A 27,319-nucleotide genomic window follows, 5' to 3' on the forward strand; every position below is an offset into this window, starting at 1 on the left:
TGCCTGCAGCACCAGCATCCCTTATGGGCGCCAGTTCATGTCATGGCTGCTCCACTTCTGATCCAGTTCCCTGCTAATGTGCTTGGCAAAGCAGCTGAAGATGGCCCAAGCCCTCGGGTGCCTGCCACCCATGTGGAAGACCTGGAGGAAGCTCCTGGCTCCTGGCTTTGGCCTGCCCCAATCCTGGCCATTTGGGGAGTGAACCAGTGGATGGAAGAGCTCTCTCGTTCTCACTTTCTCTTTTTCCTTCTCTCTGTGTTTCTGCCTTTCAAATAAATCTTTAAAAAAGGGGGGTGGGGCGGGGAACGCAGTGCTTGGCCGTCGTGCGGTTCATCTGCAAAGATGTGACTGTCCTGGAGTGTGGGCGCCAGCCTGCTGGGGACACCTCCCCAGCTGCCACCAAGGCTCCCCTGTGTTTGATGTCACTCACACCTGTGCCTCTGGCAGCAGCCTTGAAATTGCGCTGCCTGTCCTATTATCCCGAGGTCCCATTGTTCCTGGCCTAGTGAGGTGGCCCAGTAAAGCACAAGTCTTCGGAAAGTCGCCTGTGGCTGTAGGTGGAGAGCACACGCCTCCCAGAGGGCAAGGCACACTGCTTCCCTGTGCAGGATCCAGGGAGCTTTCTGGGCTGTCCTTGGCAGTGAAAGTGGGCCATATCAATTATACATTGAAGACAGAGGCTGCCACTCTCTGCCAGCAGGTCTGCGATAGTGGAGATGGGGCTGTGCTGAGCCCGGGGCGCAGGCGCTGGGGCTGGCGTTTAGCTTCTGGGCTGCCAGTCAGCAAGGGCGTCTGTGGTCATAGCCTGCTGTCCTTTGACAAGGGACCGATGTACTCAGTCAGGGATTCAGGTCTTGGGCAGGAAGAGAAGGCAGGAAAGTGGTCCAATTCAGGGGTCTGCCTGGGTGGGGAGGGTGTAGATGAGGGAGTCTGAGCGACTGGCTCATCTGCCAAACAGCTGGGGAAACTGAGGCTCGCAGACAGGGACACCTGGCAGAGGCCAGCCCGCTTGTTGTAGGCGGGGCTGGGTGAGTTCCAGCTCAGGTGCCTTCTCATACCCCAGACCTCGTTTGACATTAAAAAAATAAAACAGAAATTCACGGGCGGGCGCCATGGTGCAGCAGGTCAAGCCGCACCTCATATGGGTGCTGGTTAGAGTCGGGGCTGCTCCGCTTCCAATCCAGCTCCCTGCTGATGCGCCAGGCATGCCAGGCTAAGCTGGCGCCAGGCACGCCTGCTTCGCATATCACATGCCGGTTTGATTCCAGCAGGACGGTGCTCGGACCCAGCTTCCTGCTCACGAGCTTGGGAGGCAGCAGGTGGTGGCTCAAGGACCTGGTCCCTGCCACCCACCTGGGAGACCTGACTGGAGCTCTGGCTCCTGGCTTTGGCCTGTTCCAGCCCTGGCTGCTGTGAGCACGTGGGGTGAATCAGTGCATGGAAGACGCCTCTCTCTCCTTCTCCATCTCTCCTTCTGTGTCACTCTGCCTTTCAGATAGATACTTTAAAAGGTAAAGAATAAAAATTGAGATATTTGTTTTATTGTTAAACTTACTAGTTTGGGGGAATGGGTTTTAGTTTTTCATTTTTGAAATTTCCTATGTAGATAAGAGCACTTTCTATGTGACATTCACCTCACAGGGACTTCAAATCACAGTACGTGAGACGTCACCTGCTGTCTCCCGGGATGCGCGTTAGGGTGCACATTAGCAGGGAGCTGGAGCCGGGGCAGAGGCAGGCTCGATCCCAGGCACGGTGACATGCAATGCAGGATCTGAGCAGTGTCTTAACCCCCTATGCCACAGCGCCCACCCTTGGAATAGCTGTTTAAAAATACACATCCAGGGGCAGGCACTTGACACACTTGATCGCTGTCTCCCATATCAGAGGACCTGGTTCAAGTCCTGGCTCCACTCCAGATTCCAGATTCCTGCTATGGGCTCCCTGGGGCTGGGGCAGCACAGGGCAGCTCAAGTATTTCAGTCCCTGCAGCCACGTGAGAGATCTGGAGGGAGTTCCAGGCTCCTGGCCTTGGCCTGACACAGCCCTGGATGTTCTGAGGAATGGACCAGTGGATGGAAGGTCTCTCTCTCTCTCTCTCTCTCTCTCTCTCGGCCTTTCAAATTAAAATAGAATAATAAAATAATAAAATAAGGGGCTGGTGCTGTGGCACAGCGGGTTAATGCTTGGCCTGAAGCGCCAGCATCCCATATGGGCGCCGGTTCAAGACCCGGCTGCTCCACTTCCAATCCAGCTCTCTGCTATGGCCTGAGAAAGCAGTAGAATATGGCCCAAGTCCCTGGACCCTCGCACCCGCATGGGAGACCCGGAAGAAGCTCCTGGCTCCTGGCTTCGAATCAGCACAGCTCCGGCCATTGTGGCCAACTGGGGAGTGAACCAACAGATAGAAGACCTCTCTCTCTCTCTTTTTCCCTGCCTCTCCTCTCTCTGTGTAACTCTGACTTTCAAATAAATAAATCTTTAAAAAATAATAAAATAAAATAGAATAATAAAATAAAAATGCACCCAGAAAGGTCTCAGGAAACCAACCGACCTGTAGCATTTGACTGAAGAAAGCATCTTTTGCTATGAATAATATTTGAACAGCAGGCGTATCAGTCAGGGTCCTGGCCATTGGGGGCCACCGTTGTCACACCCTGTGTGCCAGGTGTGACCGTGCCTGCTGCCTCTAATAATCATCACGATCCTGCGACACAGGAGTTACCAGGTCTTCTTTTCCCCAAAGAAACCTTTTATTTAATGAGCACAAATTTCCTGAGTACAACTTTAGGAATACAGCAATTCTTCCCATCATACCCACCCTCCCACCCCTACTCCCACCCCACCTCCTCCTCCCTCTCCCATTCCCAGTCCCATTCTCCATTAAGAAAAAAAAACACAACTGTTCCTCAATAGTCAAGACAAGGGCTGTTCAATCACTGCTTCTCAAAGTGTCAGTTTCACTCCTACAGGTTTCCTTTTAGGAGCTCTGTTAGTTGTCACAGGTCAGGGAGGACACGTGGTATCTGTCCATCTGGGACTGGCTTATTTCACTAAGTAGGATGTTTTCCAGATCCATCCGTTTTGTTGCAAATGACTGCATTTCTTTCTTTTTTTTCTGCTGAGTAATATCCCATAGAATACATATCCCATAATTTCTTTATCCAGTCTTCAGTTGACGGGCATTTAGGTAGATTCCGCGTCTTAGCTGTTGTGAATTGAGCTGCAATAAACATGGGGGTGCAGCTAACTCTCTTATTTGCTGATTTCATTTCCGTTGGGTAAATTCCCAGGTGTGGATGGCTGGGTCATATGTAGGTCTATAAATATTGTTTTTTTTTTTTTTTTTAATAGATGAAGAAACTGAGGCCCCAGAGAGACCAAGTAACTTGCCCAAGGCCACACAGCTAGCAGGTGACCGAGCTGAGCCCCCATTCCTGATAGCGCCCGGGTGTGAAGCAGAGATGGGGGCACAGGGGGAGTGTGCGGCAGACCCCCTGCAGAAAGCCTGGGCTTATCCGGGTCCAGGAGCGAAGCATGGGTAGGGTGACTGAAGGCAGTTGGAGGAGAAAAGTGCCTTGAAGGTCGAAGGGCGAGGCGAGCGTCTGCTGGTGGAGGAAAGGGGGAGCAGCCGGCAAGTGAGCGCTGGCAGGAGTGAGCACGCGTGTCCACAGTGCTCAGGAAGCACCGCTCCGTGGAGCCGGGCGAAGATGGGGAGGGACTTCCCACAGAAAACTATGGGGGCACAGCTTTGGGCCTCAGCCGGACTTTAGCCAGGAACAGAAGTGTGACACGGTGACAGCAGAGGTTAGGGCAAGATTCGGGCACACAGCTCACCAGCCCGGGGAGCACATGGCAGTGCTGTGGACGGGGAGCACACACAGCACACGGCTCTTAAGACAAGGTCGCTGTTTTCCAATAGCATTGGGTATCTTAAAACAAGGGGCTGCGGCTCAAACTGCAGCCAACACAGGGAGTAGCTGTTTTTTCTTTTTTCCCCCTTTCAAGACTTACCGAGTTTAGCTGACACTTGTTTTACTTTTCTGGAAAGCGACCACCCACCTGCAAAACCCAGGAACCCTGGGTGCCCACACAGCCTGGGCCAGGAGCCCTGTTATGTTGAGGAGCCCGGCCATGCACTCCCTGACCTGACCTGAAGCCCTTGGCGGGAGGAGGTCTGGGAGCCGCAGGACAAGGGTGCCCAGACAAGGATGCCCAGAGCCAGGCCCTCTTTCACTCCTGGGGGAAGAGCTCCGTTCCCGAGGCTTCTGAGAGGCCAGAGGCTGCTTTAGATCTGGTTTCTGAAACACTGTCCAACCCGACGTACGTGCACATGAACTGCTCTACCCCCGGGCTCAGCGAGTGAGTGAGCAGGACAAAGGTGCAGCCCACTCTGGAGGTGACACTCTGTCAACTCCACTATGGAGGTGACAGGTGGCCGTCTGAGATGCTCGAATAGGGAGTGGTGCCAGGCAGTGGGTGTGCTGCGCCCGGCCACCGTCGGGGTCTGTGCTGGGAGTGGGGAACACGCCCAGGAGCCTGAGACCAAGCTCTGCCCTCAAGGGTGAAGCCACAGCTGCAGGTCCCGGAATCACCTCTCCCAGGACGCCTTCTGTCCCTATTAGGACTCGATGCCTTATCCCCGGGTCCCCACGCCTGAGCGTGGATCCTCACCGCGTTGCTCCCCACATGGAAGGGTCCCTGGCTCGCCTGTCTGGCTCCCAAGGCTCTTTCCAGCGCTAGGGCCTCCTTGCTGGGACCGATGTTTTAAAAATTCGATTGTCCGTTGAATCAGGGTCTGAGGCAGTAATTTAAGGGGGAATCCGGGAAAGTTAAACTCAGAGAAGCAGAGTGGCAGGGTGGTCCCTGGGGTCAGGGGTAAGGCAGTCACAGGGCTGGACATGCGTACTTGCAAGATGAGCAGGTGCAGGTGACTAATGGGCCGCACCACCAATAGTTAGGAATGACGCATTGCATGCTGGGAATTTTGCCAAGGGAGTAGATTTGAAGTATTTCCAACACAGGCATGCACACACACACACACACACACAGTGATAATAAGCGTGTGAAGCGACAAATGTGTTAATTAGCTCTGTTGTGGTATGGTAATCATTTTGCAATGTATAATTCACAGCTCATGTCATATACCTTAAATATATGCAATTTTTATTTGTCAAATATATCTCAGTATATCTGGGAGAATGTTTTTAAAATTATTTATAAGAGAGATGAGAGCGAGCGAGAGAGCGAGAGAGAGATCGTTCCTATGCACTGGTTCACTCCGTAAATGTCGGCAATGATAAGGAGCAGGTCAGAGCTGAAGCCGGGAGCTGGGAGTGCAATCCAGGTCCCTGACATTGGCGGCAGGAATCCAGTTAATGAGCGGAGCCACCACCTGCTGCGCCCCATGATCTGTATTAGGAGGAAGCTGGAGTCAGAGCTGGGGCTGAGAACCCAGTCCAGGCCCTCTGATTTGAGACACGGGCATCTTCACCGGGATTTCAACCACTCGGCTAAATGCCTGCCCTGGGGAACAATAAGTTTGAGCGTTCTGGGGACCATTTGCTTTCCTAAGAGAAGCGACTTACAGGATGTCCTCCGGCAGCTCAGAGAGAAACCACCTCTTGTGCACCTGGGCTCCAGGGTTCTGTGGACTCCTGGGAGACCGAAGCCACCAGCGGGCTGCTTGGGACAGGGGCACAGAGCCAGCAGGAGGATGCGGCAGCCCCCGTGGTCCTCTCTGTTCTGGATCAGGAAAGTGCCACCACGTTCTTGGTGGCCCCTTGGACTGGGAGTGGCATTCAGTGCGGCCATAATTGTGAAACATTGCCCCTCAGGTGTCTGGTCCAGACCGGGTGCCCGGGCTTGACCAGCACAGGGACAGGAAAGGGATCAAAGACGCCCGGAGCCGCCTGGCTTGAGTGTGGTCATTGCCGCATCTTGGACGGAGATGTGCTGTGTCTCATTTCCCAACTCCCTACTGTTGGATCTCAGTTCTTCCTTTACCTCACTGTTCCATCCCCTCGTGCTGCAAAATATTCTCTGGTCCTCTGGATACAGGTGACGAAAAACGAAATGCTGCACTCCACTCCCCAGGGTTAAGTTCACTCTAATCATGTTAGCAGAACGAGTTGATACAAGAAGCAGAATGGCCACACGCGCGTGCCAGGCAGTGGTTACCTAGCAACGCGCTAGATGCTGTGTAGAGTAGGTCTTGTTTGCATCCAGGTTCCTGTGTGTGCAGAGCTGGAGTCACTGGCCAGTGTCCAGAGAGCCTTGGTGTCAGCCTCGAGGTCCCCCCAGACTACTGCAGTGCCGTCACCCACCACGGAGAGGGGAAGGCTGTGGAATTCCTGAAACTGCCTCACGGGCCGGGAGCCAGTTTGAAGAGGAACTAACCTTACCCGCTTACGCTTGCTATTTAATCTGTGCTATGCTTAGAGTTTGGAGTGGCACGGGATAGCTGTTCTGAAACTCTGCCTTAGTTCCACACCCCGGCCCCCCTTCTGTGTTGTGTTGCTGGAGTGCCTGAGAGGACGCACTTCATTTCTATACCACCTCCTGCGACAGAGGGTCAGAGAGGAGACACAAGTCCAAGGTCACACAGCTGGGGTGGGGAGTGGACTGGCACTCAGCTCTGATCTGCCCACAGTGCCATGTAGGTTTCTGATTTGAGACGTGGCCCCTCAAGAGCGTGACCCCTCAACGACGGTAGCCAGGGTGTTTGTGGGGGGTCTAAGGTACGGGTTACCCCTCTTCCGAAGCCTAGCATCCAACACTGTTCAGCTGACCCACCCTCTGGATAAAGATGAGGGAGGGAGTAAAGCCATTCCCTGGGCTCCACTGTGTGCTTTGCCTGCTCGGTCACTGGTGCTGTATTGGTATGTGCTGAATGAATGAATGAATGAATGATTCTCATTCCATTCACGACCATGGCTTATGCTTGCTGTGCAACCGTAATGGTTTCCATTACCCAATACTCAGGAGATTTTTTTTTTTCTGTAAACGACACCACTTTTGCATGTTCCTGGAGAATTATAAGTTCCAATTGTTCGGATTTTTGTTCTCAGCAATTACTGGGGTGACACAGGCAGAGAAACGGACCTGCCCCCTCTTATGAAACAGTGAGGCAGCATGAGTCAGGAGCGGGCACTCGCGGGTGCTGTGGCAGAGACAGGTGGCGACGTACTGCTTGCAGCTCTGTTTGCCCAGACAAACGCCATCACCACACACGGCTTTCTGGATCCTTGATTCTTGCTGAGTCGCTGCGTGGAAGCGTTCGGGTGCCGGCTCAGCCCGTTTCATCCCGAACGGGAGACAACATGAACACAGGCTTGCTTCTGAGTGCACTCAGACTCTGGGCCACAGCATGCATGCTTCTAAGCTGGGAATTCACTAGAAATGATCGAGAGCTCTGTGTCCCTCCCATCCCACCCACACCTCGGGAGGCACCAGGCTGAGTGCAGAGGGGAGGGCTAGAGCGACGCTCAGGCAGAGGCCCCTCGAGCACTCCCACTCGTGTGTATCTCTAACGGCCACTCCTGCGCTTCCTGTCTCTTCCCAAGTGCCGGCCTCCCTGGGCGATGCAGATTGAGTAGTAAAGTCGCCTCTGGCGGTGGAGAAGCCCATTCCTGGGACCCAGGGCCTTTGTCTCCGCGGCTGATTTATGGACAATTTGCTGGGAAAGGAGGGGCCTTCCCAGATGACCATGAGACATCATGGTCATTAACGGCCTTTGCCGCGTGTCTCGAGGGAGACGCTTTCGTCCTGGCCTCCCACGTAACTCAGGGAATCCCCGAATGGCCCACAATTCCCTGACACATCCTCCTTGGACAGCAAGCTCCCACCTCCCGCCTTACTCCCCACCCCTCCTGTCTCTTTAAGGGGAAGGTGTGGGTCAGGTAAAGGTTTAATTTCCTATGGATGTTTTAGCACTCACTTTCCCCTTTCTTAGATGTAATTTCTTTTAAAATTTATTTTTCATTTTATTTGAAAAAGAGAGACAGAGAAGGGAGAGAGAGAGAGAGAGAGAGAGAGAGGTCCTCCACCTGTTAGTTCACTCCCAAGCTGTCCACACTGCCAGGACCGGGCCAGGCCGAAGCCAGAAGTCTGGAGCTCAGTCCTGCAGAGGACCAGGTGTCAAGCCTTCCTCGCTGCCTCTCAGGGTGCACGTGAGCAGGAAGCTGGAGTCAGAAGCCGAGGGAAAGGACTCGAGCCAGGCACTTGGTACCGGGACGTGGGCGTCCTGAGTGGTGTGTTCACAGCTGCTCCAAACACCCAGCCCAGCCACAGTCAGTTTTGGTTTTTAAGTACTCATAGGAGGTGACTTCAAAAATTCATGGAAAATGCATATAATGAGAAAACTATCTGTGGATTTCAGAATGTGTTTGAAAATCAACTTAGTAATAATAAGCAAAATAGACAACTTTTAAAAAAGATTTATTTATTTGAAAGGCAGAGTTACAGAGAGGCAGAGGCAGAGAGAGAGAGAGAGAGAGAGAGAGAGAGGTCTTCCATCCACTGGTTCACTCCCCAAATGGCAGCAACAGCAAAGCGCTGGGCTAATCTGAAGCCAGGAGCCAGGAGCCAGGACTTTCTTCTAGTCTCCCACGTGTGTGCAGGGGCTCAAGCACTTGGGCCATTCTCTCTTGCTTTCCCAGGCCATAGCAGAGAGCTGGATCAGAAGTGGAACAGCCGGGGCTCAAACCAGCGCCCATATGGGATGCCAGTGCCACAGGAAGTGACTTTACCTTCTGTACCACAGTGCTGGCCCCAGAATAGACATCTTTTTTTTTTTTTAAAGATTTATTTTTATTTATTTTAAAGACAAAGTTACAGAGAGGCAGAGGCAGAGAGAGAGGTCTTTGATCTGCTGGTTCACTCCTCAGATGGCCGCAACAGCTGGAGCTGTGCTGATCTGAAGCCAGGAGCCAGGACCTTCTTCCAGGTCTCCTATGTGGGTGCCAGGGCCCAAGGACTTGGGCCATCTTCTATTGCTATCCCAGGCCATGGCACAGAGCTGGATCAGAAGAGGAGCAGTCAGGACTAGAACTGGCACCCATATGGGATGCCGGCGCTTCAGGCCAGGGCTTTAACCCGCTGCGCCATAGCGCCGGCCCCATGTAGGTAGTATTTTAAAATACTTTTGTACATACTCAAATGAAACAAATAAAATATGGTGGGGGAAATTTCTACTTGTGATGTCATGTCAGTGCTCAAAAAGTTTTAGATTTCAGATTTTTGGATTAGGGATGCTCAAACTATAATAACTAATAGCTTAAAAATAGTTTATTAGGGGCCAGTGCTGCAGCATTGTCTACTGTGCTAGCATCCCATTTGGGCACCAGTTCATGTTCTAGATGTTCCACTTCTGATCCAGCTCCTTGCTAATGCACCTGGGAAAGCAGCAAAGAATGGCCCAAGTGCTTGGGTCCCTGCACCCACATGGGAGACTTGGTGTGGCTCCTGGCTTCTGGCTTCGGGCTGGACCAACTCTGGCCATTGTGGTCATTTGGGGAGTGACCCAGTGGATGAAGGATCTCTCTGTCTCTCTCTCTCTCTCTCTCTCTGAAACCATGCCTTTCAAATAAAATAAATACATAAATCTTAAAAAGTAGTTTATTAAAATAATAAATAACAATAGCAAACATTGAAATAACTCTTTATATACCCAGGAACTGTCTTGTACACGTGATTTGTACTGACTCATTTCATTTTCAGAGGTGGGTATTGTGCAGTGGGTTAAGCCCAGGACACCCATGCATATGAGAGTACCTGGTTTGATTCCTGGCCATTTAGCTTCTGAGTCGGCATTCCTACTAATGCTTCCCTGATAGGAGGCAGGTGGTGACTCAACTGTTTGAGTCCCTGTCGCCCACGGGGAGACTTGGGTGGAGTTCTGAGCTTCTGGCTTTGCCTGGCCTACCCTCTGGCAGTTGTGGCCATTTGGAGAGTGAACCAGCAGATGGAAGCTCTCTGTCTCTATCACTCTGCCTTTCAAATAAATAAAAACCTCATTTAATCCTCAATAACTATATGAAGTCAGTCCCTTCCTCCTTGGCTTGTATCCTTTAAAACTGCTCATTTTCTATTGTTAGAACTGGGGTGCTCTCCACAAGAAGGAAGGAAAGGAGAACCGAGCGCGTGGGAGGCAGGCACTGCTGTCCCCTCTTGCAATGTCAGCACCTAGCACGGGGCTGGGCCCCAGGACTGGCTACATAATTCGTGTGACCCAGCACAAAACAAAAATGTTAGGCTCCTTGCTTAAAAAAAGCAGGGAGGAAACATTCCATGAAAGGTACTAAGCTATGAAGCTTTTTTCTTTCTCCCATAATCTCTCCTCTCTCTCAATGTACGTATTTTATGTCATTTAAAGTAAAAATTTAAAACTTAAAAATTTTAGGGGCTGGAACTGTGGCACAGTGGGTAAAGCCCCTGGCTGCAGTGCAGTCATCCCAAATGGGTGCCAGTTTGAGTCCCGGCTGCTCCACTTCTGATCCAGCTCGCTGCTATGACCTGGGAAAGCAGCAGAAGATGGCCCAAGTCATTGGGGCCCTGCACCTGCATAGGAGACCCGGAAGAAGGTCCTGGCTCCTGGCTTCTGATCAGCTCAGCTCCAGCCAATTGCGCCTATTGGGGAGTGAACCAATGGATAGAAGACCTCTCTCTCTCTCTCTCTCTCTCTCTCTCTCTCTGTGTGTGTGTGTGTAACTCTTTCAAATAAATAAATAAATCTTTTTAAAAATTTTTAAAATGTTATTACGAATTTTAGCCTTCATCTTCATCTTGACGTCGTGCAATGCGAGGTTTAAAAGCAAACATCGCTTATGCAGTCACTGGGCGGGCACAGCGTGTCTCGCTGCTCCTCCATGCGCATGCGCATGGCTCTTCCACTTGCTCCCGTTTTGCGCAGATGACCACCCGGCAGCCCCGGGCCGCTGGCGCTCTGAGCCGTGGTCTCCCTGGGGAGGAAGGCGCGGGGCCTCTGGGTGCCCATCGTCAGCCTCAGTGTGGGTGGGGGCGGCCACGGGGAAGGAACACGAGCGGAAAGGACCCCGCGGGGCTCCGTGGCCCTGGTGTGTGGCGGAGCTCGCGTGGCCTTCTTGCTGCGAATGACCCAGCCCTGGCGTGGCGGGCGGTGGGGCCCCTGGGGGAACGCACGGCCCAGCGCTCGCTCCGAGTCTCCCTGAGCTCCCGCACATCGTGGGTCCACTGGAATTCCACAGCCGCGTGGCCTTGCAGGCACCGTAGGCCAACGCGGCTGCCAGAGTGGACACACGCGCTGCACTTACCTCCTCTGCACGAGGTCCCTTCGGACTTCACTTGCAAAACTCGGTCTCACAGATAAAACCGTTCAAGATCTCAACACAGCCACTGCAGAAAACCCGGCTCAGGGCCCGCTGAGCTCCAGACCCTGCCGGGCTGCCCAGGACACAGGCGTGAAAGCTGGCCCTGCCTGGCACCAAGTAACCGCTCAGTAAACACTGGGGGAGGAATGAACACACGTGACCGAATTTTCTACTAGTGGACGCTTCCCTCCGATAATTGCTCTGAGCAGAGAGGTTTCATCTCCTTTTCGTGTAGGAGATTGGCTAATCAGCTGCAATGCTGAGCAGGTTTGAGTCCCATCCACTCCTCTCCTTGCCGGAGTCGGGCAGTCCTCGAGAGAGAAGGGCATGGAAATTGATGAGGCATGAAAAATTCACGTGGTAGAAGCAAGTCCCTGCAAGGGAGAGACAGACGCTGTGCCATTGAGTTGGATGCATTAATAACCACCCCAGTTCAGAAAAGCTTTGGTCAGCAAATTTGTTGAAGTAACACTACTTCAAAGTTTGGGGGCCCGGTGGGTTGTACCGCGAGCCCCAGGTTTCCTGGGGTGGCAGGTACCCCATATTAATGCCAATGCTGTCTAAAGGAATTGGAGTGGGGACAGGGTTATGGCACGGTGGGGTAGGCAGCTGCACATGACACCAGTATCCTGCACTGAAGCAGGTTTGAGTTCTGGCTGCTCCACTTCCCATCCTGCTCCTTGTTAATGTGCCTGGGAAGGCAGTGGATGAAGGCTCAAGTACCTGGGCCCCTGCTACCCATGGGGGAGACCCAGACAGAGTTCCTGGCTCCTGGCTTCTGCCTGGCCCCGCCCCAGCCACTGCAGCAATTTGGGGAGTGAACCAGCAGAAGCACAATGCGTATCTGTGTTTCCCTTGTGCTCTCTCTCTGCCACTCTGCCTTTCAAATAAATAAATAAAAAGAAAGAGAGTGACGTGCACACGGGGAATAAATCAGATGACAGACATCTAGAGTCCTAATTCCTGTTGACCTCTTTCCTAAATGAAGTTCATTGCTAAGAGATTTGAAACTCAGATTTGGGGCTGACGTTGTGGTGTAATGGGCTAAGCTGCCACTTGCAATGTCGGCATCCATATGGGCCTTGGTTTGAGTTCTGGCTGCTCTGCTTCCAACCTAGTTTCCTCCAAACGTACCTGGGAAAGCAGCGGAAGACGGCCCTAGTGCCTGGGGCCCGGTACGCATGTGGGAGACCCAGAAGAAGCTCCTGGCTCCTGGCTTCGGTCTGCCCCAGCCCCTGCTGTTGTGGCCCTCTGGGGAGTGAACCAGCGGATAGAAGATCTCTCTCTCTCCCTTTCAAATAAATAAAATAAATCTTTAAAAACAAGACAGAATGAGATTTGCACTAAATGTATCAGCTTGATCAGCATGTATTGAGTGCCTGCTGTATGCACTAGGTGCTAGGACTTTGAAGGGAATTCCAAGAAAGCCCCTATCTTCTGGAACACCTTCAGATCAGCCCAAAATGATGGGTGGAGTTGTGGCTTGGATAGAGTGGGTATGGGGCCCTCCTGGCTCCTGGTGCCGTGGTCATGTGGCCATTTACATCCATAGCCCTTGGATGTTAGAGGAAGTCATTCTGTCCCACTGAGGTTGGTACAGTCACGATCGTCATGGCAACGGAATAAACAGAACTGGAACTGGGCATGAGCACTCCAACTGTGAGTGCTGCCTCTCGCACGTGGGATTTGGCTGGAGGAGAGTGTGCAGCCGGGAGGGAGCTGCTGGGAAGGGGAGGGGCTTGCAGAGATACAACGGATTCCTGCAGGGTGCCAGCCAAAAGGCAGAGCGTGCGTGGGCCCCTCCTGGTGTGCCAGGCACTGTGCTACGCTTGCGGCCCCAGCTTGTCTGGTGTTCACAGAACTCTGTGTGGTGGCAGCCGCCTGCCCCATTCCAGAGGTGCGGAGACTGAAGCTCAGACAGGCAACAGATAAGTGGTCTCCTCTGACCCCACAGCCCGCGCGCTCAGTGGTTCTGGAAGGCAGGCACAGTGGATCTGCAGCTGTGGCGAGCAGTATGGCCAACGTGGAGATTTCAAGGCCCAGCCCCAGCCTGGCCCCACTGAATCACAGCGTCGCAGGCCAGGGCCCAAGATTCAGAACACAAAGAGACTTTGGAGAGTGACTGTTCCAAAGGAGACCTAGGGAGGCTGTGACTTGCCCTGGGTCCCAGGGCTAACTGGTGCAGACCAGGGTGCAGGTCTTCTCGGCCCGCTCAGCGAGCTTTGAGGGTGGGTCCAACCGCAGAGCCGTGTGCTTCATTTACAATGACGGGACTCCTCCGAACTGGGCTCCAATCAAGAAAAATCAGAGAGAAAGCAAGCCCTAATCCGCACTTATTATATTTCCTTTGCGGCATTACCGTTGGCAAGGCCAGCCCACTTCCTAGCCCAGTCACCAGGGCAACCGTCACTACCACCTTGACAGCCAAGTGCATACGCAGCTCCTGGCACCCACACCCAGGGCCACGGGACCCAGCCCTATAATCAGCCTCCCGCTGCCTCTGCAGGCAGCCAGCAGCTCCCGCTCGCCGGCCCATCACCCCATCACAGTTCTGCACACACCCCTCCCCACGCTCACACGCGGTGAGCCGCCTCCCTCGCCCACGGCCTCCCAGGAGACAAATGTGCAATCTGCTTGCAGCGTGTATCATCACCTCGGGAGGGCGGCGTGTGCCCTGGAGTGGAGACACACCCCCAACACACTCGGCCCACACAGCAGAAAAAGCGGCCCTCCTGGAGCAAACACCCTCTTCCCCTCCAGAGACAGCTGAGGGGGTGGCTGGAGTTTAGCACGAGGGCGCACAGTGACATCAGAAGAGAGGCTGCCGCACTGGTGGGGCGGAGGGCTCGGGGGAGCTGGGCGCCCACCGCCTGTTGCTATTGAAGCAGCTCCAGGCTGCCTGCCCAGGCCTAGGGCTCCCTGCAGAGACCAGAGCGCTTTCCCGGGCCACAGACACGCTGACTCTGAGACGACAGGTAGTGAGTGGGCTCCCTCTTTCAGAATCCCTGCTAGAATCGTCCTGAGGCCAGGCTGCTGGGGACCCACATTCTCCATCAGGACCTTAGAAAGGACCAATTCCCTCCAGCTCCCCTGGCCCAAGGAGCCCGCTGCAGGGTCCACCGGCCATGCTGTGCTCATCTGAGCTCCCTGCTCAGCGGCCGGAGCCCTCGGTGCTCCCCATCAGGACCTTAGAAAGGACCAATTCCCTCCAGCTCCCCTGGCCCAAGGAGCCCGCTGCAGGGTCCACCGGCCATGCTGTGCTCATCTGAGCTCCCTGCTCAGCGGCCGGAGCCCTCGGTGCTCCCCATCAGGACCTTAGAAAGGACCAATTCCCTCCAGCTCCCCTGGCCCAAGGAGCCCGCTGCAGGGTCCACCGGCCATGCTGTGCTCATCTGAGCTCCCTGCTCAGCGGCCGGAGCCCTCGGTGCTCCCCAGCAGCTCCAGGTGCTCCAGGTGCTCCCTCACTTACTCCTTCCCCATCCTGCCTGGGCTGGACGCGCCCTGGCCTGTCTGGGATTCTCTGGGTCTCCGCTGCCTCCCAGGCTCTGAGCCACTCGCTCAGCACCCAGGGATGGAGGGTTAGGTCCTGATTACCTATCTTCCTCCACCCATTTCCTGACAGGTGAAACTTTCCTCCTGATGGCTCCAGTTCCCCAGGGGCTGTGCAAAGAGCCAAGTGAGACCATTAAACTGCAAGAGGGTTAATTTCCCCAGTGAGCCAGCTCAGCCCTGGGGGAGGCAGAAGGCAGGAGGCAGCCTCACCTCCTCCCTCTTATGGTTCCAGGCCGGGGGCTCCTGTATAGCCTGTCTGCGGATGTCCCGCCTGGTGGAGCACATGGCCTCTTCACGAAGCGGGGCCGGCTTCAGCACAGTGCCCTCATTGCTTCTCCCCCTGCCGCATTTTACATCGTTCTCCCTCCCTCTGCTGCCCTGGGACGACACCTGCCAGGGAAGCACCGTTTCTCACTTAAACTCTGCCCCCAGTGTTTTCTAGGGAACCTGGGCTGTGTTGGCATCCGGATGCAAGCAGGACAGGATGTTCGCTCCATATTATCCGGCCTCGTTTCCTGATTTGACAGGCAGAGCTGAGTGGTTTCCCCATGCGCACAGCTCGTGTGTGGAGAGGCTACGCCTATTCGTGACAGTAACGAGCAGTTAGCAAGCATCTACTAGGTGTCAGGTGATAGTCCAGGCACTGACACAGTGGTGAAGAAAACGGGCAAAACCCCACAAAATGGGACACAGCCTTCCCGTGGGGGCTGGAGAGAAGAGGACCACAAGCAAGGAGAATAAGCCGAACATTGAGGATGTTAGGTTGATAACTGCTGGTTGTGGCAACTGTGGGTGTTCCAGGCTGACCTGTATCCTTCCAGAATCTACAGGACCTCAGACTGGGACTACATTTGGAAAAAAAGGCTTTAAAGAGGCAAGCAAGTTAAAAGAGGCTCTAATTCAACTTTACCAGTGTCCTTATAAGAAAAAGTTTGGGGCCGGCGCTGCGGCTCACTAGGCTAATCCTCCGCCTTGCGGCGCCAGCACACCAGGTTCTAGTCCCGGTTGGGGCGCCGGATTCTGTCCCGGTTGCCCCTCTTCCAGGCCAGCTCTCTGCTGTGGCCCGGGAGTGCAGTGGAGGATGGCCCAAGTGCTTGGGCCCTGCACCCCATGGGAGACCAGGATAAGCACCTGGCTCCTGGCTTCGGATCTGTGCAGTGCGTTGGCTGTAACGGTCATTTGTGGGGTGAACCAATGGAAGGAAGACCTTTCTCTCTGTCTCTTTCTCTCACTGTTTACTCTGTCTGTCAAAAAAAAAAAAAAAAAAGAAAAAAGAAAAAGTGTGGGGCAGTGGCTACGATGCTGCGTGGGATGCCCACATCCTGTGCACATCAGAGTGCCTGCGTCCAAGTCCTGGCTTCGCCTCTGATCCGCTTCCTGCTAAGGTGCCCCTGGGGAGGCAGCAGGTGATGGCTCCAGTGGTTGAGTCTCTGCCACCCACGTAGGTGGCCTGGATGGGGTTCCCGGTGCCTGCCTTTGACCTGGCCCAGTTCTGGCTCTTGCAGCCATTTGGGGGATGAACTAGTGGATGGGAGACTTTTCTCTGTGTGTCTCTGACTTTTGAATAAGTCAATGTTTTTTAAAAATGAGGAAATGCTGACACACAACCAGGAATGCCTGTACACACAGAAATAAAACCAAGTGGGGTCCCAGCAAGGTGACCATCTACAAAGGACACAGCAAACTCGGATTGGACTTGCAGCTTCCAGAACTGTGAGGAAATAAGCCCATGTTGTCTAAGGCGGCCTGGTTGTGCTATTTTGCCATGGCAGCTCTTATGAACCAGTACTGTGGGATTTTTTTTTTTTTTACAGGCAGAGTGGACAGTGAGAGAGAGAGACAGAGAGAAAGGTCTTCCTTTTGCCATTGGTTCACCCTCCAATGGCTGCCGCGGCCGGCGCACCGCACTGATCTGATGGCAGGAGCCAGGTGCTTATCCTGGACTCCCATGGGGTGCAGGGCCCAAGCACTTGGGCCATCCTCCACTGCACTCCCTGGCCACAGCAGAGAGTTGGCCTGGAAGAGGAGCAGGTGGGACAGAATCCGGCACCCCGACCAGGACTAGAACCCGGTGTGCCGGCGCCACAAGGCAGAGGATTAGCCTAGTGAGCCGCGGCGCCAGCCCTACTGTGGGATTTTATAAAAAAAAAAAAAAAAAAAAAAGAAGCCCGATGATTCCCAAGTTAGACTCAACAAAAAGGAAACCTTTGAGTAAAATCACGAAGTGATGCGATGAGTTATTTGAAAGTCCAAGTGGAGGGTATTCCGGGCAGGGCACTGCAGGCAGGGCTGTGACCTGAGTGTGGGAGAAATCGCAAGGAGCCCAGCGAGCACGAGGGATGCGTGGCCGGGAGGCGCGAGTGGCAGGGTTACGCTCAGGAAGCTGAGGACATGTGGAGGGGCCCTCTCTGGCAGACCGGGCACTGTTGCAGGGTTCGCAGAGGGAAGGAGCAGTTTTGCCCCCAGGGGCACTGTTGGTAATGTCTGAAGACATGTTTTACTGTCACAGCTCTGAGGGTGTGGAGCAAACGTCCTCCAACGCTAAGGCAGCATTTTCTCCTCCCTAACACTCACCAGCCCATAAGGTCCACGGTGCCAAGGCCAAGGGCACCCACCCACTGACTTGTCTGACTTAATCTGGGGGAGAAACGGTGGCTCAGCCCACGGTGGGAGGACGTGTCCTGATACACCAATCGTGTTCCCAGCCTCCTCCCTCCTACTCTTCTCTCACTCAAATTTCCAGAGTCCCTTCCTATGTGCTAACCTTTGTGTCAGGCACCGGGCAGCTACTAGGAACCTGGTGGAGTTCGCTGGAGATCTGCGTGTAGAGAAGGGAGCTGGGGGGGAACAGCTGCTGGCTTGGGAGGCAGACTTTGTGCAGACCCTAGGGCTGCAGATGGGGCACTGTGGCTGCGGTCAGCAGTCACCACCCACTCAGGGAGCACAGGATGAGCGCTGGTGGGTGACATCTGCACTCATCCATCTGCACAAGCCAACAACTTGGGAGTCATCCTTAGTGCACCTACCCACCGACCTCCACCCCCTCCACCTCTAATTCATCCCTGGTGATCCCTGGTGTCCCTCCTCCCCACCCTCCCCCAAATTTTCTCCACTGTGTTCACCTCTCTCATGATTCTAGACTATACCACTGTCATGTCCCCTCTGGTCCAGGCTGTCATGTGGCCATCCCACAATCTTATCAGTAAGGATAGAGACTTAACCCAAGGAAGGTTTGTTTCTCACGGATTCAGAAGTAGGTGGCATTGCCCTCTTCAGTCAATCTGGGAACTCCCTGCATTTTTCCATAGAAGCTATCATAGTTTGTAGTGACATATTTAATTGTATGATTACTGATTCATGTGAATGTTTCTAAGATACGCACTCCCTGATCGTAGGGTCTATACCTGAGTGGCTCGCTAGGGCATCCCAGACCTAGAACAATGCCTATAAGATAGTGAGAATTTTTTTTCAAAGCCTTACTTATTTATTTGAAAGTGAGAGAGAGAGAGAGACAGACAGAGACAGAGACAGAGACACACACACACAGAGAATCTACCATCTGCTAGTTCATTCCTAAAATAGCTGAAATGGCCAACATTGGTCCAGGCTGAAGGCAGGAGTCTAGAACTCCATCCAGGTTTCCCTCGTGGGTGGCAGGAGCCCAGGTACTTGGGCCACCTTCCACTGCTTTCCCAGGTGCATTAGTAGGGAGCTGGATCAGAAGCAGAGTAGCCAGGACTTGAACAGGAGCTCTCAAATGAGATTCTGGCTTTGCAAGTGGTGGCTTAATTTGTTCTACCACAACACAGGCCCCTGAAATGTTTTTAAATGAATGAATCACTAAATGAAGTGGCTATACCAGAATTGAAAACCACATAATCACGCCCACCTACAAAACCCTAAAATATTAGTTCACACACGAAAAATTATAAGTATGTAATACATATGTATTATTATAAGCATAACAAAACATTCATTTGCCATTACTCAATAAGAAACACACCACTTGGGATGCCTGCTGCATCCAATATCAAACTGCCTGGGTTTGAGCCCTGGCTCTGCTTCAGCTTCCAGCTTCCTGTTACTGGGCACCCTGGGAGGCTGCAGGTGGTGAGGGTTCAAGTACTGGGTCACTGCCACCCACGTGGGAGACATGAATTGCGTTGCCAGCTCCTGGCTTTGGCTGAGCCCCGTTCCAGCTGTTGCGGGCATTTAGAGGGAACCCTGAATGGGATATCTTGTTTGGTGTCTCTCTGCCTTTCAAATAAACAAGTAAATGAATAAATAAATAAACAAATGCATTCCCCATGCCCTCTGTGTGCCCTTTTGATGATATCTCAATTCTAGAAATAAACTGCTTTTTTTTTGGTCTGTTTTTGGTCACTCTAACTACAAATGGCTATTATATTTATTATTGCCTTTTTGCATTATGTAAATAATATATACCATAGATTATCTTTGGAATTTCGCAGTTGTTGCTCAACTTGTTTGTGAGATTTATCTTTCTTGAATTGTGCAGTTGTGGTTAATTTTCACTTTCCCTTTTCCACTGATTATAATACAGCTAGTTTATCTATTTACCTGTGTTGATGAACATTTGAGCTGTTTCCAGGTTTTACTATTATAGTTTGTACTGCTAGGCAGTTTCTTGTGTGTATCTCTTTGTGCAAAAGTGCAAGAGTTTTTCTGGGTGATATGCCTTGAAGAGGTATACACCTTGGAGAGAGGTACACATATATTCCATTTTTCAAATGTACGACAAATTCATTTCCAAGGTCATTGCACCAGTAAGAGCTTGATGTCTACAAAACGTCTTTACATTTAAAAAAAAAACTATATTTATTTAATTATTTGAAAGAGTTACACACAGAGAAAAGGAGAGGCAGAGAGAGCAAGAGCGAGAGCATGTGTGTGCGTGCGAGAGAGAGGTCTTCCATCCGCTGGTTCACTGCCCAGATGGCCGCAATGGCTGGAGCTGTGCTGATCCAAAGTCAGGAGCCAGGAGCTTCTCCTGAGTCTCCCACATGGGTACAGGGGCCCAAGGACTTGGGCCATCTTCTACTGCTTTCCCAGGCCATAGCACAGAGCTGGCTCGGAAGTGGATCAGCTCAGACTCGAACCCACGCCCATATGGGATGCCGGCGCTGTAGGCGGCGGCTTTACCCGCTACACCACAGCGCTGGCCCCAGCTCTTTACACTTTTGCCCACGTGGTGGGTGTGTCAATTTGCCTTTTTCTTTTCATTAATGAGAGTTGAACCTGATTATGGTTAAGGTTTTATTAATTATTAATGAAGGATTGAGTTTGTGACTTTTTTTTAAAAGATTTCAATTTTTATTTATTTGAAAGCCAGAGTTACTGAGAGAGGTAGAGCCAGAGAGAGAGAGGTCTTCCCCAGATGGCCGCAACAGGCAGAGCTGAGGTGATCCGAAGCCAGGAGCCAGGAGCTTCCTCCAGGTCTCCCACGCGGGTGCAGTTCTTGGGCCCCCTTCCACTGCTTTCCCAGGCCATAGCAGAGAGCTGGATTGGAAGTGGAGCAGCCAGGACTCAAACTGATGTCCAGATGGGATGCTGGTGCTGCAGGCTGGGGCTTTAACCTGATGCACCAGCGTGCCAGCCCCAACGACCACTTTCAAAGATGTATTGATGATTCTTCTGTAAAAGCACTGATGAATTTTGGCCATTTTTCTATTTATTTTTATATATGATTTTCTTGTTGTATCCTTTCAGTTCTTGATTCGGGCCAGTCCTCCTTCTGCAATTAAGTTGCAAGCATTTTTCCTGGTCTGTTTGTCTTGTCATGGTCTTTGATGAATCTCAGTTCTTCAATTTAAAGTAGTTAGATTTATCAATCTTATATTTTATATCATATACTTCTCTTTTAATTTTGCTATTCAGATGTCATAAAACCATTTTCTTATTGGAAGATAAAAAATGTTTTGGGTTTTTTTCACCCAAGGTTATTTTTGTGTGTGACTAGTCTGTTTTCCCATCCAGATAACCGCATGAATTTCCTGTGGCTGTTGTTAGCAAGTGATTGCTGACCTAGAGGCTAAGAACAGCACACGTTCATAATCTCAGCATTCTGGAAGTCAGGCGTCTGAAGCGCTCTCCTGGGCTGAGAGCAGGGTGTCGGCAGAGCCGCCTTCCTGTCTGGAGATGCTAGCAGAAAATGTCCCAGGTCCTTTCTTCCTTTTTCCCACTTCTCCGTGTGTGGGCTCACGGCTCCACTCCGCCTTGAAAGCCAGCAATGGCCGGACAAGTCTTTCTCGTATTCAGTCACCCCGACACAGACACTTCCGTCCCCTCTCTCACACCTGAGGTCCCTGCTGATGACATTAGGCCCACTTGGCCAATCCAGGACAATCTCCCCACCTCCAGACCCTTCAAGTTGTCAAAGGCCCTCATCCTCGGTAAGGTGACAGAGGCCCAGGTTCAGGGGATTAGCACACAGACTTCCCTGGGGAAGCTCTGGTTTGCTTCGCACAACAATTAGTTCAGCACCATTTACCGAATCCTGCCTAACCAGGGATCCAGAGGGACACTGGTCTGGTGGCGATATTAATAACAACAGCAAACACTTGTGGGAGGAGTTATTCTAAGCACTGTGTGCATATTACCTCACTGAATTCTCCCACCAGGACTTTGTGCTAAGTGCTACTGTTATTCCTGTCTTAGAGCTGAGTAGGGTTGGGGGTGGGGTCAGAGGGCTTAAGTGCCTTGCTGAGGGTGGGAAGTAGCAGATCCTGGAGTCAAACCCAGTCAGTTGGGCTCCGAGGCCACACGCTTGGTACCATCCTATTGTTGGATGACCACACGGGGTGGACAGACCTGGCTTTTCTTAGCGGTCTCTGAGCCTGTCTGTGAAAGTGGAAAAGTGACGCATCTTTTCTGCATTTCCCGGGGCTGCCGAGCCACCTTGAGACAGCATGGACGCCGTAGGGTAAGGAACACGGGTCCTGGAGGGTTTTGCTGCCGCGTGTCGCTGGCAGAGCAGGACTGGGCCTCAGGCTCCCGGAGCCAGCTCCAGGCCCCTTCCACAGCAGGGTGGTTCTCGGGGCAGGTACTAAAGATGTCACTCGGCAAACCGAGCGTCTTCCCGGCAGTGCCCTAGCAGCCACCACAGCTCCGTCCGCAGAGTCGCTCAGGCGCTCATGACGAGGGCCATCCGGTCTCCAACAATCCGGTCACAAAACCCAAGGATGCGTTCACACTCCTTGGCTGGATCAGGGTAAACACCTCGAGTCACATTATCAGTCACACATCAGTGGGCATCTCACAAACGCTCAAGGAGGGAGGACACAGCATTCGCTCGGGAAAACCACCTCCCCTATGTCCCCATCCTCAGCCCACCGCAGCTCTGCCCTCTTCCATGCGTCCTTCATTCCTCCTTAGGAGTAGGGATCAGAAAGCCCGCGTTCCAGCGTGGTGGTCGCCACGGGCCACTTTCACTTTTGATGTCAAAGGCAATACTGAAAAAAAAGGAAAGTGAAGTGTGGGGAGATGCTGTCTGTCCGCTGTTAGGACGCTCGGCAGTCTTGATCCTCGGAGCTTCAAGACTCACAGTGGATGCTTGAAACCGATCGTAGTACCCAATGCCATACACACGACCCTCTATGGACTTGTTCTCGCACACTTTCCATTTATGACACAGCTTGATTTATAAGTTGGGTGCAGGGAGAGATGAACAATAGAATACAACAGTTATTGCCTTTGTAAATAAGGGCTCCTCAGACACAAGCACTGTGATTCCACGAGTCAGTCTGATAACTGGGGTGGGTAACTTGCACTCAGGAGCAAGGATACAGCCAGCAAAGGACGCCTCAAGTCCAGTTCTGGGTGGGATGGCGTGAGCTCTCATGCCACGGCTCAGAAGAGGAACAACTGAAAACCTGCGACTTATTTCTGGAATTTTCCACCCAATATTTTCAGACCACAGGTGACCGTGGTAACTGAAACCACAGGGAGTGACACCATGTGACTCCCGTGTGAGCAGGACCCAGCAGCACGGGCATGGGGACAGATCTAGATCAGAACAGCCACACGAGCCCAGGAGCAGGCTGCGTGCCTGGGCGACTTGGCAGCTGATGAGGGCACTGTACACTCTGGTGGGGAAGACAGACTGCTGGCCGGCTGCTGCCTGACCACTGGCTCACCATGCACATAAAATCCTAGCTTCTTCCTAGGGCACCATAGGAGGGTCTTCAAAGAAGTTCATGGAACATATGTGTTATGAAAAAAACGGCACACATTTAAAAAATTTTTGTGCCAAATACACTAACTTAATTCCATTTTCCACAAACTTTTTGAAGAATCCTTGTATGCTGGAGTTGAACTGCAGGCGGATCAGGACCTAACTGTGACAGGTTGGAGTATGAGGCCAGATAAGGGAAAATGACTGTGGGAGGGACAAGATTCCTACACCAGACCCCAAAGCATACACAGGGCTAAAATCTGATGCATTTGGCTACATCAGAATTAAGTATTTCTCCTTCGTGGTAGGATAGGAAAGCCTAAGCTAACAGAATTCATAGAAGATTGAAAGACTTGCAATGTCCATATCTAGAATGAAGACACTGCTTCAATTTGTGCAGAAAGATAGGAAATCCAGCAGAAAAAAGGGGGGAAAGAGGTAAATCAGTTAAAAACCACCTTGCATACTTAAGTCTATGGGAAACAGCTAACCTACCAATCGAGGGACACTTTCCATGGACTTTTTGAAGGCTCTTCGCGCCCTGGAGAGGAAGTCCAGGTGGCCGAGGACCTGGGTTAGGTGAAGCATGATGCCAGGGGAGAATGTAGGCGCTATTGTGTGAGTTCACTACCATACCATCAAGGAGTGCTACTGGGAAACACGTGGCGTCAGACCCGTGTAAATTAGGACACGGGTAACACGAATGTCAGCGCCTCAGTGGGGCGGCCCCCGGCCTTCAGGTTTCATTGGTGGGAAGGGAAGCCGGCAGAGCTGCTCTGGAGGGCACCCCCACGTGGACCCAGACTCCGTGCAGGGCGCGTCTAACCCCCACTCCCCACTGCCCGCAGCAGCTGCTGTCCGTCACTCAAGCAAGTGCCAGGTGAATCCAACACTCTTCGTGTCAGAATTAATGCGCTCTGGTGCAGAGCCACACGGAGAGATCGCCAGGAGAGAACAGCGTTCCCTCCCATCACAGGGAGGTCCGTAAACCCAGACATCTCCCGACCCCCGCAGACACAGGACAGGTCCTCAAGGCCTGAGCCGTGGCCTCTGGGAGGAGAGGGAAGGAGCTGGTGCACAATCAGATAGGGGCTAGGGAAGGACCGCGGTCCAAACCCTACGGGTCCCTCCATCACCTCCCGCAGGGCCAGGTGCACGCCAGGTGCCCCTCACCCTCCCACCTCGCCACGGTCCACTCTTCCCGCCCGCCCCGGCTTGGCTGCCGAGGGCTGGCTCTCGTTTCTCCCGCGAAAGCCCTAGGGGTCGTTCTAACACTCCGTGTGGGTCCCACCCCCAGGACGCCTCCCCAAACGTCAGCCGTCCAGGATGCACCCCACCTCCCAGGGCTGCGGCTGAGCCACGGCGGCCCCCGCACTCCCACAGCTGCGGTCCGGGGATATTAACCGAACGCCTTATGCGCAACCCACCCCCCGCCGCCCTCCTCGCCGCGACCCCTCGGACTCGGCCGCTCCGCCCCCAGCGCGCCCCAGCGCGCCCCCGCGGGCTGCGGCAGGCGGAGGGCGCTGCGCACGCGCCGCGGGCAGGGGCGCGCTCGGCTGGGGGCGGGGCGAGGGGCCAGCGGGGCCCGGAGCCGCGGCGCCGCGGGGCGCGGGGACGGCCGCGACGTTGCGCGGCAGTTGCGTCCCGCCGCGTGCGCGCGCGGCGGCCGGGAGGGGGCGGGGCCCGGCCCCAGCCCCGCCCCCGCGCCCGCCCCCGCGCCTCGGCCCGCCCCCCTCGCCCGGCCTGCCCCGCCCCCTCGGCGGGCCCCGCTCCCGCGCCCGCCGCCCGCCCTCCTCCCCGCTCGGCTCCCGCGGCGGCACCGAGCGGGTTCCGAAAGTCCTGCTGGTGGGCGGCCGCGGGGCTGCGCGCGTCCGGCATCCCGGGGCCGCTCGGGCCCGGGCGGCGACGGGGCCCGGCGGTCCATGCATCCGCCGCCGCCCGCCGCGATGGATTTCAGTCAGAACAGCCTGTTCGGCTACATGGAGGACCTGCAGGAGCTCACCATCATCGAGAGGCCGGTCCGCCGGAGCCTCAAGGTGCGCCCCGCCGAGAAATGCCCCGTGGGCGCCCGGCCGGCCGGTCCTCGCCGGCCGCCCTGAGCCGGCTCCCCCCGGGGCCCTGCCTCGACGCGGCCCCGGCTCCCCCAGGCGGGACCCCCGTCCCCGAGGGGCTGCCCCTGGGAACGGCCGGGCGCCTGTCATCGCGGCGGCCCCCGGCTTCGGGCAGCTGTGGCCCCTCAGTGACGGTTCCCTCAGCCGCAGCCCGCGGAACCCCGGCCCCCCGGCTGGCCCCGAGTGTCCCCGAAACGCCCCAGGTCCCATCCCCTCGCCCCTCTCCCCGCAAGGCGATCGCGCTGGGCCCCCGCCCCCGGCGCCGCTCGGCGTCCCTCGGCCTCGCATCAGCCCGGTGGTCGCCGTCTCCACAGCCCCCTCGGCCCTTCGCCCCGGCCTGAGTCACCGCGCGTCCTTTGCTCCCAGCCCCCACCCCCGCCCCGGGACGCTGGCTGAGACCTGCTGGCCACCCCTGGGCGGGGGTCAGCCCTCAGCTGGCGCCCCGCGGAGTCATCTCTCCGGCCTCGGCACTGCCCCGACCCCCGCCGACCTCTCCAGGGCGCCCGCAGCCCGCCCCGCTCCCCCTGCCGCAATGCCCGGGCTCCCCGACTCGCTTCCCTTCCCTTCCCCCGCTCCGGACCGCGTCCTTCCCCCCACCTCGCTCGCGGTTCATCCTTCCCCCTGGAGCGTTCCCTGCGGTGGGAAATGTTGGAGATTAGAAAAAGTGTGCGTGTGCGCGTGTGCGCGTGTGGCCCCGGGCGTGTGACACTTTCAGCAGGTTCCGAAGCCGCGGCGTGAGTCCCACGCTGCAGTCCCGGAGCCAGAAGGGCGCCAGGCGAGGACAGACTCGACCACCCACCCACCCAGCCCGCGACTCCGAGCCCGAGCTGCCCGGATCCTCAGGCCCCTGGCCCCTTGGCACGGCTGGCGCCTGGTTGTGGGACTTTCTCATTCCTCCGTGCTCCTAGCCCGACCCGATGTTTGCGTGCATAATTTGTGCTTTGCACTTGACAGACACCAGAAGAAATAGAAAAACTGACAGTTGACGAAGACCTCAGTGACATCGAAAGGGCTGTCTATCTGCTCAGGTACTTCCTGTTCGTCCCGCGAATCCCCGTGCCCTGCCCGTGGCAGCACGGGGGTGTTTGCCTACCCACTTAAACAGAGCGCCTCTGCGTGTGTAGCACTCAGTTCCGTTCCAAGTTAGGTTTAGTGTGGATCGATGTGATGGCTTGAGTTCAACCTCATCCTTTTTTTCCTTTCTTTTTTTCCCTTTTCCAGTTTTGGTTTTTCTCATGTAAGATTTAGTAAGTTTAAGTGAGGTTTGAGAGTATCCAGGGGTTAATTTTTAGGTTCCTTGTGGAGTGTGAACACGGTCTACTTCTTGCTATGTAGAAAAAGGCCTCCCCAGTGATGATGGTTGAGTCTGGGGTTCAGGGGGTCCTTCTTGTATGACTTTTTCTGCCTGACTGTAATTTTGCCGGAGAGTGATTTTTGTGTCATTGAGCCGACTGTCATTTAAGTTTCAGACTGTCTCACAGGCGCTACAGAATTGCGCACAGAAAGTGGTTATTGCAAATATTTACAAGATTTTCCTGAATTAGTTAAAATATAGTGTTTAGGTTTAGCTTCTTAGAAGTTCCTACAGTAGGTGTCAGTGAACAGATCACTGAAAGTACTTGACACAGAAAATTGCCGGAGGCCTTTTGTGTAAAATTACTTTAAAGTTTTTGTTCAACTCACAGAGCCTTTTCCCACTGCCTTTGGCAAATTAGTCTTCAGTCCTGCCCCCCCCCCCCCCCCCCCCCGCGGGCTCAGAATCAGATTTTGAATAGCGGGATCATTTGTCTCCTGGAATATTTGTCATCTTGGTTTCCTGAGCTCAGGTCTGCTTGGCCAGTTTCAGGTGCTGGCAAGTTCCCTTTCTAGTTCGTAGATCACGTTTCCAGTCCCGTGTTCACCTCGGAACGATCTCGTGTTAAAAAGTCCCTCTCCAGGACTCTCATTTTCTTAATTATTCTGTAGCCCACTGGGGGCATGGTGAGTTTCTGCTCTTACTAGTCAGAATATCAGCCTGCTATGGTTTAGAGCATTCCCTCCCGTAGTCCCATCATTGAAACCACTTCTGGATCTTCGACTTTGTGTTGATGTGCTGTTCGCCCTCTCTTTTGCTC

At 54.0% G+C, this 27,319-nt stretch overlaps 1 protein-coding gene across 5 annotated transcripts in view; it reads left to right on the forward strand.

Moving 5' to 3' along the window:
• Positions 1–24,812: 24,812 nt before the first annotated feature.
• The window catches only part of PPP4R4 (protein phosphatase 4 regulatory subunit 4), a 103,094-nt gene continuing 100,587 nt past the window's right edge, over positions 24,813–27,319 (forward strand). For 2 of the 5 annotated variants that reach the window (XM_070065568.2, XM_070065570.2), the window contains exons 1-2: positions 24,816–25,130; positions 26,160–26,233. In XM_070065568.2, the coding sequence (XP_069921669.2) occupies positions 25,017–25,130; positions 26,160–26,233 (188 nt within the window). In that variant the 5' untranslated portion in view covers positions 24,816–25,016. Of the gene's footprint in view, positions 25,131–26,159; positions 26,234–27,319 lie in introns of all 5 variants that reach the window. The other 3 variants (XM_070065569.2, XM_070065572.2, XM_070065571.2) reach the window with 3 other exon arrangements.

Source organism: Oryctolagus cuniculus, chromosome 20, assembly GCF_051225735.1.
Source record: "Oryctolagus cuniculus isolate XC-2025 breed Fujian yellow rabbit chromosome 20, ASM5122573v1, whole genome shotgun sequence".
Classification (NCBI taxonomy): Eukaryota; Metazoa; Chordata; class Mammalia; order Lagomorpha; family Leporidae; genus Oryctolagus; species Oryctolagus cuniculus.